We start from the raw sequence: 14,923 nt of genomic DNA, 5'->3' as shown, positions 1-14,923 counted from the left end.
CAGCTGATGCACTGTCTCTTTCATGAAATCTCTCAGGTCATCTCTCCTGCCTCTCTAATGCTAACTTCTATAGCAGTCATTGGCTTTTAGGTAAATTACTTCCTATATTAAAGTGGCATTATACTCTGAGAGGTTTCTTGAAGGCATAAATATACGATATTTATTAAACTGGATTGTCAGACATTCTAGAAAAATGGTATACTTAGTATACTTTCATCCCACCCCCATGCATTCAAGAATTGGACATAAAGTAATAAGTGTTATTTGAAATGTAAGTATTATTCACAAATAAATAGGTAAACAGCTTATTTTCTTCTTCATGACAGATAAATACTGCGACAAATATGACTGACTTAAACTCAGTAATAAATGAATGCTCTAACTACTTAGAGCTCATTGGATGTCTAAGACTTGTAACATCATTAAGTGATAAATATATGCTGGCGAAAGACATACTTGTTTATCATGTAATTAAAAGAGTCCAAGCACCCTTTGAGAGGTAAGTTGTGAAAGTCTCTCAAATTGCGTTTTTAAAGTGGTTAGTTATCTTACACTGTAAGATGTACTTCACAAATATTTACGTGCTATTTTAAAATAGTGCTTTAAAACTGACATCTTAAGGATGATTGCTGTTCAGATCATTCTATACAGAATTGCATAAATGTATGATGCTTACATAGGAAAAGCATCTCAATTTATATTTTCCTAAATAAAACTTATTTGAAAAATTCTTACCGCATAAGCCTATTCCATCTCCATTCATTTAGTAACTATTGAGCAGTTGTTGTCTGCCGGGTAATAGGTTCTGAGCATTCTTTGATTAACAAGGGAGATGTGATTCTTGCTCTTCTTTAGCTTAGAACAGCGGTCTTCAGACTTTTTGTTGCAATAGCCCTTAAAAGAAATTTGAAAATGTATCGCTGTCTCACACTCTTCTATTCTTTTTTAATAATGGAAAATGTAATAAATATATGAAAATAGGCAGAATGCTACACCATGTAATAATCATCATCTAGATCTAATAATTTTCAGTCAACTTATGATCAATTTTGTTCATCTATCTTACTCCTCTTATTAACTTCAGTATTATTTTCAAGCATATACCAGACAGGCATCATATGATTTCAAAAATGATCAGTTAAAAAAAAATTTTCAATGTCACTAATGCATAGATACAAAAATGCTGTGTGTTCTAAATCATAGTTCTTATCCTCACTGAAGTTGACATTGTCCAATGTAACTTCTTTGTGTTGTGGTTGTGGTTATGGTTGTCATTGTTTTAGGTTCTGTGATGTTGACCTTTCATGGTCTTTCTAACTGTCTTGATCTGGTGTGCCAAGGTGCTTCAGGCTCATATTGTACATTCTGGTCTGAGGAGCCTTTGTTTGAATGGGAAATGGTATTTCAAAGTCATGATCAGGATGCTAGGGGTGCTTATTTCGCCAGGTTGGTCATTGTTTCTAGGCCTTTTCAGTGAACCTGTGGGCCAAAACTAGGAATATTAGAAGTTTTTCATTTGGTTTTTTAAGATAAAATACATCATGAGTTTATGCTGATATTGCAAGTTCACTACTATAAGATTTTTAATTTTTTTTGTCCCATGTTGAGAATCCCAGTTCTCAACATTTGAGAATTAGAGTATGAAATAATTAGAGTATAAATTATAAAGTATGAAATAACTCATTTATTCCCATTTGATAAGCAATGGTCTCAGGGTAATATTACCAACATCATTACCAGTAATACATACTACTATTGAAAACTGGTTAGAAGTTATTTTTCTATTTATTTTATTCTATGGCTGTTCAGTCAAATTACTTTGTTGTAAATCATTTGGAGTAGTTTTCCTCTGTGTTACACTACTAACTAGGTATACATTTTCTATTCTTTCTTTTTTTAATTTTTCATTAAAATTTGATTTTATTTTAAAATTATATAAAATATTTACATGGTTCCAAAGTCAAATCCAATGAAAGTATATTGAAATAACTCAGCTCTATGATGCAAATTATATTTAAAGAAGTATAGCTTTCATTCTTACCACATCCACTACTTTACATTTCCTTATGAAGTAATCATTTTACTGGCTTTTAATTGTTATCCTTCCATTATTTGGTTTTTTTTATAATGATAGCAAATAAATGTATGAGTATATGTATGTATATGTACATATTTCTTTCATTAAATAGTAACATACCATTCACCCTTATTTCTGTTTTTTCTTTAATTGACATATTTTACAGATCACTCCATGGTAGTAAATAGATATATTCCTCATTGTTTTTTAGAGCCCTACAGAACTCTGTTGTTTGGATATATCATTGCTTTTTTCAACCAGTTCCTTCCCTATTGGTGAACATTTGGGATGTTCCCTAGCCCTCTTCCAAATTAAAATATAATATGCTATCACAAATTAGTTGCAAAATACAATTTCTGATATACAATATTGCAACTTAAAATAACAGTGTTACATAACTCTTTTAAATGTATTCCAATGTCCTATGACTATATGACTCTTAATAGTGAAATTTTCTTATGGATAGAGTTACCATTTATAATTATGATTAATACACAAAATAATCCAAATACACTCTAAGTTTTTATGTAGTTAAAAATTTATTTAAAATGCATCTTAATGAGATAGATGTACATAGTACTGTTCTCCCAAGTCATGTTTCCACAGTGAGATTTTTCTCACTGCTAAGTTAGAAAATCCATCATTGCTTATTTTTATTTTTGTTTTGTTTTTATAGATAATGAGTAGTCTAGATAAGGAAAGGCTTCCCTACCTATACATATGTAAGTGGTATTTAAATTAAAACCTGAATGATAAACAAGAGTTAGATCAGTATGAAGAGGATAAGAGAAAGAGCTCAATATGTAAATATAAAAGATAAAAAAGCAAAAAGCAATATATATCTTTTAAATACATTATCTGGGCTCATAATAAAAGAGTACTATAGATGTCAGAAATAATAAGGAAACCAAAAGCCAAAGTGCCCTTGCTGCCATATGAGATCAGAACTCCCAACTTTGCATAGACCTCAATCTGAAGCAAAGAAATGAACACAGTAATTGGTCTCAGGAGTCATAGTACTTGTAGTGCCAGGAAAAAGCAAATACATAGCAGCTATGTAGGAGAATTTCTAGGCTGAGCCTAATTGGGAATTCTAAAGAAGAGGAGTTCTTAATAATAGACAAAATGCATAACCATCCAAAAAAGCAAGTAAAATTACCCTTGAATAATGTAGGGGGAGGGTTGGGGGTACTGACAGCCCTCCCCATCTCCACAGTCAAAATCCATGTGTAATTTTTGATGCCTCAAAAACTTAACTACTAATAGCCTACTGTCAACTGGAAGCCTTTTGATAACACAAAAGGTCAATTAACACATATTTTGTATGTTATGTGTATTATGTACTGTAGTTTAACAGTAAAGTAAGCTAGAAAAGAACATGTTTTCAAATAGTCGCAAATCTCTAAAAAATCTTCCAATATATATTTTTGAAAAAAACCTGCATGTAAGTGGCCTATGTCATTCAAACCCATGTTGTTCAAGGGTTAACTTGGGAATAGCACGTCAGAGATTTAAATAACAAACTGAATGAGACAAGAAAGTATTATTACAGGGATATAAAGGAAAACAATTGAATTAAAAAAGCATGAATTGTGAACTGAATCAAATAGCACTTATAAGTTGAAAAATCATGGGCTTACAGTTCTGGGTAACATGGAATAGAACATCTCTCTCTCTTCCTCCTGCTAAGTACAGTTAAAAATACTGGACATGACATGAAACTAGCATAAGAAGACTTTGAAAGGTGGAGAAATGAAGGCAGACTACCTGGGAATGTCAGGTCTCAAGGAACCATACAGTACAGAGAAGAGGAACTCTAGACATTCTTGTATGAAAGAAAAACAACTTGTCACCAGCAGACCTACTCTAAAAAATGGCTATGGGAGTTCTTCAAAACAGCAAATTTTTTAAGATGGAATCTTAGAACATCAGGAAGAAAGAAAAATGAAAAGAATAAAAGCATTTTTCCTTCTCCTCTTGTGTTTTCTAAATATGTCTGATGGTTGAGGCAAAAACTATAACATTGTCTAATGTAGTTCACAGTGCATGTAGAAGAAATATTTGGGAAGTTACACTATAAACAGGAAAAAGTCATAGGGCCTTAAAGAGAGAGAAGGATTCTATACTTAACAGATACAATATTGACACCAGTAGACTATTAAAAAAAAAACTGTACCAAAAATATACTCAAAAACACTACAGATAAAAATGAAGTGAAAAGAAAATATTTAAGTGACCCAGAAGAAAACAAGAAAAGGAAGCAGAAACAAAAATGATCATGTAAATTAAAACTTGGTCATTGTTAAATGCTAAGCAACTGAGAAAACTGGTGATCTCAGAGGAATGTGAGGATTTGCTCATAACAGAGAAAGAAATTGAAAACGAGGGATCATCAAAGTTAGAATAAGATAGTGCCACACATATATTTAATTAAACAAGAAGGAGGCAGGGCAAAATTATAGAAAATACTGCTTGAGAAGTTCCTCAGATTCACAGAGTTTATTTAATGAGTCAAAGGAGTGGACTTTTTGATGAAACTGCATGCTGAACAAAAAGGTATTACTGTAAAAGTGAATTATCAATTGTGACTGAAAAAACTTCAGTCACAGCAACATTGAAAATGGGAAGTAATAACTTGGCAGAACTGAGAGGAAATGACATTTGAGGACAGTTTACTTTTTTCCTAAAGAGATTAATAAAATACGTACTTAAGACAGAAATTGAACCCAGAAGGGAAAAGTAGATATAAGAGGCAGTTGTAGACAAAGAAATGAAAAAAAAAGCAAGCATTGGCTATTAAAAAACAACTATATTTGGTAAGGAATTGTTAAAATAACATACTACAGAAAAATTATTCTGTAGTAAGAGAAGGGATATGATTGGATTTATTGGGATATGATTGGATTTACTGTTTTAAGGAACTTGGTGAGATAATAGTAGGGAAGCAATATCAGCTTTAGATTGGCAAATCAAGTATATATCTCTTTAAGGAAAATTCTAAAATAACAAGAAATGTGTGTAATTTACAAACCAGTTTGGTGTGGGGATGGAAGGATAAATAAACCTTGTTTTAATCTTACAGTGGAAAGAAAAAGGGATTAAAACAAGAAAAACACATGTTCAGAGAAAGCACAATATAAGGCAGAAAAACAATTTACATAGATTGGTAATTTTTATAAATGTAAGTATCTTAGACCCATGTATTAAAAGACAGAGGATATTAAATTTTATACTTTACATTAAAATTACATTTAAATAAATGTAAAGCAAAAATAATGAGATTCTAATCTTAAAAAACCACCACCACCACCAAACCTGTCCTTAAGTGATCCTAGTGGTGATAAAAAGAATAAATTCCATTGGAAAACTAAATAGTATTGAATCTGTTTGTACCTAACATGACCTCAAGATACATAAACAAAAATTGACAGAAGATGGCACAGAAATTGTTAAATGTGTGGTAATAGTGGAATATGTTAAACATGGATCTTTTAGGAGTTAATAGTTGAAGCAAATAATTAGGATCTAAAATAGCAGAAAAACCATGATCATACAATTACAGATGTAGAAAACATTTAATACATTTAAATATTTATATATAATTTTAAACTAACAATTCGAAATATCACTATAAAGAGTATCTTCTAAACATTTAGCAAACATTATCCCTAATGGTGAAATGTAGGCATTCCTATAATATTTAATATTATTATAAGATACAACATTATAATAATAAGGCTACAAGCAGCTGATGATAACACATAATTACCCACTTTTTCTTCTCTACAATATGCTGGAGATGCTTGCCAAGCAACAAGACTAAATGAATAAGGGAATGTCAGTAAGGATTGGAAGAACTAAATTATCATTTATTGTCTACCTAAAATAAATAAATTCTTATATAAAGAGTTTAGCAAGATAACTGGGTACAAGAAGCCAAAGATTCTAGCAGGGAGGTTTGCAAGAAGGAATGATAAAAAATGGGTAGACATTAGAGTTAACCAAAGACTGAAAAAAAAGTTGTTTAATTGGGGAGTTTGTGTTACAATATGGAACTAAAGTAAATTTCAAGTAGCATAGGAAGAATGAGAGCAATTAGAGTTAAAGTGTTGTAGGATCTTGTGTTCAGGAAGAGGCTAAATACATTGATTCACTTTAAATTTCATATGCCTATTAAAATCTTGAGGTAATTATTTAAAAAATAAGAATTAGTATAACTTTTAAAATAGAAGGTAAATTGGATTTTAAAAGGTGAATACAAAAATTGGCAGGAAGGAATAAAACATTTTTAAAAGGCAGTACAATTGTCCAAAATAAAGTGATAGAAGATTTCCTATCATAATAGTTAAATAAGTAAAAAATACTCTCAAGCAATTTGCAGAAAAATAAATAATACAGTATGATACCCTTTATAAAATGCTTCAAAACAAGCAGAGCAATAGTAGCTGGGATACAAATATTGTGAAACTAAAATGAAATGTGGACTATAGTAAAAATTTCAAGATAGTAGTTAAATAACAATTTCAAATAGTTTCCTTTGTAGAGTAAGAGAACAAAAAAAGTGACAGGATTTAGTAAACAATATTTTTCTTAAAAATCGGATAAACAATGTTAATATTTGTTAAAATCAAATGACAGTTTGTGGTTTTCTGTTAATCCCCAGATTTTTATGTAACCTTAAGATATTTGATTATTAAAAGTAAAATTTTTACAGTGAACTTTGGCTGTAATTCACTTCAGAGATAAGCAGAAAGGGAAGGGTTGTTTTGTGGAGGGCATTGGAAGCCATGTTAAGGAGTTTGGACTTCTGTTCATTAAAGAGTGTGTGTGGATCAGTTTCATTTGGTTGCTGTAAAAAATTATCAAAGTAGAGTGGCTTACAACAAATTTATTTTCCCACAATTGTGGAGGCTAGGAATACAAAATCCAGTTGTCATCAGGGCTGCATTCTTTCTGGGAATTTAAGAGACAAATCCATTCTTTGTCTCTTCCAGCTTCTAGTGACTTTAGGCATTATTTGGCTTCTGATTGCACAACTCCAATCTCTGAGTCTATCACATGGCCTTTCCTTTGTGTGGCTCTTATAAAAACACTTGTCACTGGATTTACAGCCAACCCAGGTAATGTACATAGCATGATCTCAAGACCCTGAACTTAATTATATCTGTTTAGACTTTTTTCCAAATAAGGTCACACAGGTTCCAGGGAATAGGATGTGGACATACCTTTTTGGGAGCCTACATTCAGTCTACCTCAGGATGAATGACAATATTGGGGTTCATATCTGGCACAGTTCTGTGTCTACACCATAGAAAATAAACTTGGAGAGAGATTTCTACAACTGGTACAATAGTTTCTCTGCAGGTGGTTTGTTATAGGATGGTAAAGGAGTATATGGATAATGAGCAGATAAAAGGGACTTCAGAAAAGGAAACCTATAGGACTTGGTAGTTAGGAATGGAGGATGGCAGAGCTATGGGTACTTTCAGATTTAACCTTACTAATTTGATGGATAGTAGAAGCATTTACTGTTAATTTATGGTTCACATTTTGGTAGTAAGGCAATTAGCTTTCTTTTGGATTTAATGTATTTGGGTACTTTAAACATATGGTACCCAGTAGTCTGTTGGATATATTTCTGGACTGTAGATAATAGATTTTATAGTGATGAGTGTACACCTGCTAAATAAAGTCATGGGAGAGAGAAAGGGAGAAGAGAAAGGGTCTTGTTAAAGATCCATGAGCAACAATTAAGGCAAAGTAAAGTTTTATAAGAGACTGAAAAAAAGACATTGCTAGAGAAATAAGGGGAAACCAGGAGACTGTTGCCATAGAAAGAGGTTATTTATGAACCAAGCCATTTTTTTCCTGAAATGTAAACAGTTACAGATGAAAAGTGAATAGGAAATTAAGAAATGGAGACAGTTAGCAGGTTAGTTTTTCAAGTAGGTTGTCTCTAAGGAAAACAAGTGGGATTGAGTGATTTTTTTTTCCTTATTCAAAGATGTGGAGATGAGATCAGTATAGCAGGGTACCTGAGGAGGTGGGTAGGGAATCTAGAGCCACAGGTAAGGCTTAGCCGTCTGATAGGCAAAAAATAAAAATAAAAATACCTCCATTCTTTGCTTTCTAGTGAGAATGTGCACTTTAAAAATGAATTTGTTACTTGTATTTTGTTCCTTATGCATTCGTGTTTTGCTAAGTTCCTGTTAGACTGTTCTTTTAGTGAAACGATTGTATTTTTTGTGTATTAGAGAAACTAGCTTTCTGTCATGTATATTAAAAATATTCTCCCTATTTGTTTTTGTTCATTTATTTTTAGTTATACCTAAGTTTTAAATTTTTGTGTGGCTAGGATCTATCATTCTTTCTTTGCAATCTTTAAGAAACTTCCTTTATATGCTGTCTAGCTTTGAAGAGTAAAATACTTTAGATGTCAACTTTTTCCTCTTAATAGAAAATTGTTAGCATAATTTTAAAACTATTCTGTAAAGCCAAGTAATGTAGACATCTAAAATATTCATTTTATATTAATATATTTATTTATTTGAAAACATATACAACAGTATGTCCATATTTTTATATCTTTCCTCACATAAAAGTATATGTGGTGATGAATTAGCTAGAAATGTATGGTAATACCAAGCATGTATGTGAATCTGGGCTCATTGTTTTTCTTCTCTTAAGTTTTAAGCAGGGTCTGAAAACTCTTGGTGTTTTGGAGAAAATTCAGACTTACCCAGAAGCATTTTGTAGCATCTTCTGTCATAAACCTGAGAATCTTTCTGCAAAAATCCTTAGTGATCTTTTTACAGTACACACGTTACCTGACGTACAGGCTTTGGGGTTTTGGAACAGTTATTTACAGGCTGTTGAGGGTATGTGGATGTCTTATTTTTATTTAAATGCCTTAGCATGTTTGTTTCAGAATATTTATTTCTTTGAGTTTTCTGGTAATAAGACTTTTATTTGTTAACTCCATATTTAATTCCTTATTTCAAAACAAGTTTGCTTACTGAATTGAAGGTGATGAGGAAAGGTTATAGAATAAAATTACATTTTGCAATTTGTTTTCCTCTAGATAATTTGAAATGTAAGATATTCTTCCTAGAAAACTTTAAACATGTCAGTGATTGCCACAACATAGAATAGTCTTAAAGCTAATCATCCATTTCATCTTTTTCAATTTTAAGTTAAAGTTAATTATTCTTCATCCATTGGTTAGGGCTCTGAGAATGCTAATTATCATTGAGCAGTAACAACGTAAAATCATTCCATTTAATAGATTGGACAAAATTTAACTCCCAGTTGAAATTTTTTAGCTGCTGTTTGGTTGTTTTAAATGTTTACACATTTAGTTTTTCTCTCTCGATTTATGAACTAGTTTATCAAACAGTGATAAGCCGTGGTTTAAAATTGTTTCTAGTGTGATATCCCAAAAAGGTGAAGTTTCAAAACCTATTGAACCTCTTAAACTATATGATAATTATATATTAGAGAAGATATTTAAATATACAGAAACTAATTTAACTAGATAATTTTATAAGTCCTACTTTGAAATTCAAATAAACATTTATTAAATGTCCTGTTTTCCCATTAAAACACTTATTGATTTGGTTTGCCCAAGATAAATGTGGGAGTCTCTGCCTTTCAGCATTCCTAGTCTAGTTCTAGGGAAGCATCTGTGATGGTAGCAGTGTATAACATGGATTTATTTTCTTTGTTTTTCTCTTTTGGGTAAACTTTTCAGATGGTAAATCTGCAACAACAGTGGAAGACATTCTTATTTTTGCAACTGGTTGCAATTCCATTCCACCTGCTGGATTTAAACCTACTCCTTCAATTGAGTGCCTTCATATGGATTTTCCTCTGAGGAACAAGTGTAATAACTGTTTAACTCTTCCAATCACCAGTACATACAAAGAATTTCAGGAAAATATGGACTTTGCTATAAGAAATACTCTAAGACTAGAAAAAGAAGAAAGTTCGCACTACATTGGACATTAAAATGTTTTGAACAAAGATACTTATTTGAAAGCTGCTATTGATAACTTCCTGTTTCAGCGATCTCCATTATCACTTTTGAACTAACTTATCAGCTTCTTGCCCAAGAAAATTTATGATACGAACATAAAGGAATGTTCTGGCCACTTAAGCAAAAAATATTTGATCTTTTTAATTATTATACATGCTTCATAAACCTTAATATAAATAGTTTTAGAGCAACAATACAGACTTTCTTCAAGTGTAACAGTATGGTGTATATAAGAAAAAACTTACACTCTATTTTTGTAAATTAGGATTAGCCACAATTTTTCTAGCTTATGCAGTTTTCAAATTACTCCTTATTTTAAAGCATTAAATAGAAAAGCTAATAGATAAATACTGTTATATAAATCAAAGGTGCATATATTCAGGGGTATGTGTTATATGTATCCTTTTCTAGGATGGCACCAAATTGGTTGCTTAAAATCTTTTTAGATTACTGATTTATATTAAAAAAGACCCACACTGTAATTAGATTATCCTAATGGGAAGTATTATATAAGAAGCAGAATTGCACTAATATTCTAGAATCTATGGACATTCCATAGTCTTTTAAACAACATTTCCAAGGTGGATAAAATATAGTTGAAAAAAACTAAGAAAGTCTTCTCTAAAGCCTTGGCATTAGTCATGTAATCTTTTTTTTTGCATCTCAATGTGGATCATACATCTGATCCACAGTCATTTTGGGTATCTGAATGATCTCTCTGGATTGCCATGTGGTAGGTTTGGCTACATGACAGTTATTATCAAAATAGTTTGATGATAGGTAACCTGGCACCATTGCATTATTTACAGTTACCTTCTTTGCTCTTGAGCAATATCTATTGTTATATAATCAGTGTAGAAATATGTAAGAAATATGAAAAATCCTCCCTAATTTCACTATGCAGAAATAACTGTGTATAATCAGTGTAGAAATACGTAAGAAATATGAAAAATCCTCCCTAATTTCACTATGCAGAAATAACTCTGTGTTTCATTGTTTAGTTCTATAAGCTGTTTACATTTCCTTTCTTTTTAAACTTTATTACTGTTACTGAAAGTCAAAGAATACCTAAAAGTAACATGGAATCATATAACAATTTGAAGATATATATTCCCACAGTCATGTCCCCATATTTATATTCTTGGAAAAGAATAAATTGGAAAAGTCTAATATCCCTAATCTGTTATCAATAAATCGGTTTTCCACCAAAGCAATTGTATGAGAGTTAAATCATTTTGACAGGCAAATTGCTTGGTTTTAACCACATTTTTCTTTATGTACAAAGCAGGTATCGTCTATTGCCATATTCTCATCATCCTAAAGACACAGCCTTAAAATTATTGATGTTCTTAAAGAAAAATAAGATGATTGACTTGATAATGGTAATATATATATCAATACCAAAGAAGAAAAGTAAAACATAATTCTTTTGTTTCACTTATTGACAGACCCAGCAAATTAAAGTTTCATGTTAACTTTAAGTTTTTAAGAACTTATGTATCTTATGTTGAATTGATTATTAAAATTAAAGGACTGATTATCAGAAAAGTTTCCATATTTAACAGAAGCTTCATACCATATATCTTTTATTCCAAATGTGTTTATAAATGGGATTACTTTATTTCTTAACCTACCTAGTTTTTATAAAATTTAAAAAGCCATTAAACCAATACAACCAAAAAAAAAACTAATTAAAGCTATTTTCTGGTTTCTTGTACTTTTAATAAATTTCCCCTACCATGGTGACTAAAGCTGATAAACATTCATAAATCTTTTTGGGTAGGGAGGGATGGTAGGTAGGCAGTGTGCTTGTGTTGGCTACAATTAGAAAGTCCTCATTTCACTTATGTGTAAATAGGGCCTTAGGATAAGGTAGTGTAAATAATTTATGATATTCACATTTTAAAGTGAAGCATAGTCATACTGCAGAATGCTTGCTGGTTTTAAGCATGTTCCATTAGTATGATTTTTAGATTAATCTATATAGTCAAGGCATATCAGAATACAGGTTATTTATTTCTTTGGCAGGTTTTCTATATCAAATGGTTGATATTTTTTTCTCTATTCATTGTTAATAGTCAGTGCACAATTCTTATGTGAATTTTTAAAAAGGAGTTATACTATAAACATAAATGTGTATATGTATTCTTAAATATTTTAATCATCTGCATGCTGTATATTTCAAGCTTGTTTTCTATTGCTCTCAATATTGAAGAAGCCCATAAAATCACCTGTTAAGCATCTACTGTTAATAATCTTTGGTTAGTTTTATATTAATTGTTATTAAGGTTTTTGAACTTTTTGATATGGTAACTTCATCTGAAGGCCTTTTATACAGTCTGTTAGTATTTAAAGATTCTTTAAAATATCTCATCAGAAACTAGTTTACAATTTTATACATTGTAATATTTAATTTCCATATTATGAGTAAGCCATTTATTTGTTTGGGCCAAGTAAGAAGCCTTCATTTGATCACTAACTGAGAATTCACTTTGGCTTCTCCTTTATGTGAAAACTTATTTTTTCCCTAATATGGAAGTACTTAATGCTAAATGCTAAGTAAAAGAGAGTATAATGGGTAAGTTTTCTCTGTGACTTTGCCTTAGCTTTCAGTAATGACAAAATGATTAGAAAAAGGTTGTTTATATGTAATTTGTTTATATGGTGATTATCACATGCTTCATTGTTACTTTTATAATATTTAGTTTCTATACCTCGAGCAATGCAATGCAAGTTTTATGCTTTCAACTAATGTGATACAAAGCATAAGAAAACATTGAATGATGGGTTACCTGAATGTGTATGACCTGTAGTTTAGGAAAATCTGGATGGCTTTAGAGACCCAGTTTTCAAGTTCTTGTTTTGACTCTTATCTTTTCTAATCGCCAAACATATTCCAATACCTACAGTATGCCAGGTGTTAAGCTAGGTGATAGTTTATGTGTCAGCCTTTTTCCCCATTCTTTAAAATAAGACTTCAGATGTAACCAAAACACACACACACACACACACACTTATAATGGAGTTTTCTAAATAAATATGTTTATGCTACTAAATGAGAAGGGCTTATATGAACTAAAATACTTGATAAGATTTAACAATGTTAAGATACTGAAAGATTAAGTAGATACAAGATTCTTTACTCTCCACATTTGAGAGACCCTGCAAGCAGTTGTTACCTGACACCCACAAACCTCTCTTGAATGAGCTGTTTTGAGGTATTCTGTGTTAAAACTATCTCCTACAGTAAAATAAGTTTGCCAGGATAATTATTTAACCCAAAAATCAACAGGTAAAGTCAGCTAAAAGACTACAGTAAATTAGGTTAACACTGTGAAGCCATGGTTTATTTTGTTTCTTCCTGATTCTAATAATATGTAATATACCTTACTCAGTCTCATCTTTAGGATTATTTGTCTACTGCCACTGTTGTGTGGGGCATAGTTTTATACATTTATTGCTCACACCATGTGCACTCCTTGGTCCAGTCTTTGTCATTTCATATGTATATACTGCATATAAATGTTAGAAACATTGTCTTAGCATTTTATATGAATATAGTCATATAGTCTTGGGGAAAAGTCTGTGATAGAACTGAAATGGTTAGATGGTAGATTTGCATTTCAAAGTCTAATTACCGAAAGAACAATATTGGACTCTCAGATACTGGAAGATGGGAAAGCCTGGATATTTTATGTTCCATGGAAACAAAAAAATGAAGTAGAACTTTCCCCTCTGTCAGCAAATGTCATTTTATTACAACACACCTAGATCATAGTGATTCCTTCAAAATATTAGTGATAGCACTGAATAAAACTTCCAGTTAATTTCTTGGTGAATATGTCAATTAGTTATTAAAATGTGATGTAATTTTAATGTAGGTTAATAACCTTTTACCAGCTGCTCCCTATTTTCCCCACTCCCTAACCCCTGGTAGCCTCTTTTCTACTCTTGTTTTCATGAGTTTGAACTTTTTAAAATAGATTTCACATATAATTTTACAATGCAGTAATAAACTTTCAGCTATAAGGTGAGTATGGTCTGAGAATCTAACAACAAGGTGACTATAGTTGATAACAGTGTATATTGAAGTTTGCTAAGAAATGTTCTCACCAAAAATAGGTGATGGATGTGACAATTAACTAGATCGGGGGAACCCTTTCACGATGTGTACATATATCAAAGTAATCACAATGTACCCTTTAATTACCTTACAAATTTTGTCAGTTATACTTCAAAGAAGTTGAAAAAAGTTACAAGGAAAATAATGTACGTTCAGTTCTAGGGTGCTTCCTAATGGTGTTAAAAGATCACCTGTCTTTAAGTGTCATAAAAATAAATGACTTATTTGTGAACTAGAGAAATTAGAAATAGAATTTTGCTTTGTAGTTATGGTAACTTTTAATACATTTCATAAATTTGAATGTTAAGTCTTCAAAGCAAATTTTGAGGCACAGTCTCATTTCAGAATTTGGTACAGCTTCATAATGAACATATTCAAAACTAATGCGATGTCACTAGTGAACTCGAACGTTAAGATGAGTGAGTTATTGTGTATCCAGTTTTGACATTCAAAAAAAATCTATGGATTAAATTAAAAATTATCGTGGGTACATCTTGTCATCACGAGGCTTCAAGTGTACGTTAAAACACCGCCCTGTCCTCTCACGTCCTTTCACCCAAAGTAATGGTTTGTGATTTTGTGGTTATTGAAAGGGGAAAAATTGCCAGTTTGCCGTCTTGTACCTTCCTGGCTTCTGTGCCCATGTAGGCAAAACACCCTGAAGCCAGACCATTTTCCGTAGCAGACT

At 31.3% G+C, this 14,923-nt stretch overlaps 1 protein-coding gene across 6 annotated transcripts in view; it reads left to right on the top strand.

The window, feature by feature from the left end:
- Window positions 1-11,660, top strand: part of G2E3 (G2/M-phase specific E3 ubiquitin protein ligase) — a 72,254-nt gene extending 60,594 nt beyond the window's left edge. For 5 of the 6 annotated variants that reach the window (XM_036999491.2, XM_036999493.2, XM_017663533.3 and 2 more), the window contains 3 exons: window positions 327-499; window positions 8,765-8,955; window positions 9,828-11,660. In XM_036999491.2, coding sequence (XP_036855386.1) covers window positions 327-499; window positions 8,765-8,955; window positions 9,828-10,084 — 621 coding nt within the window. In that variant the 3' untranslated portion in view covers window positions 10,085-11,660. Of the gene's footprint in view, window positions 1-326; window positions 500-3,767; window positions 7,061-8,764; window positions 8,956-9,827 lie in introns of those variants that run through there. The other variant, XM_036999494.2, reaches the window with a different exon arrangement.
- Window positions 11,661-14,923: the final 3,263 nt, after the last annotated feature.

Source organism: Manis javanica, chromosome 8 (assembly GCF_040802235.1).
Source record: "Manis javanica isolate MJ-LG chromosome 8, MJ_LKY, whole genome shotgun sequence".
Lineage (NCBI taxonomy): Eukaryota > Metazoa > Chordata > Mammalia > Pholidota > Manidae > Manis > Manis javanica.
The sequence above is the reverse complement of the archived record's forward strand: the minus strand, read 5'-3'. Positions and strand labels throughout refer to the sequence as shown.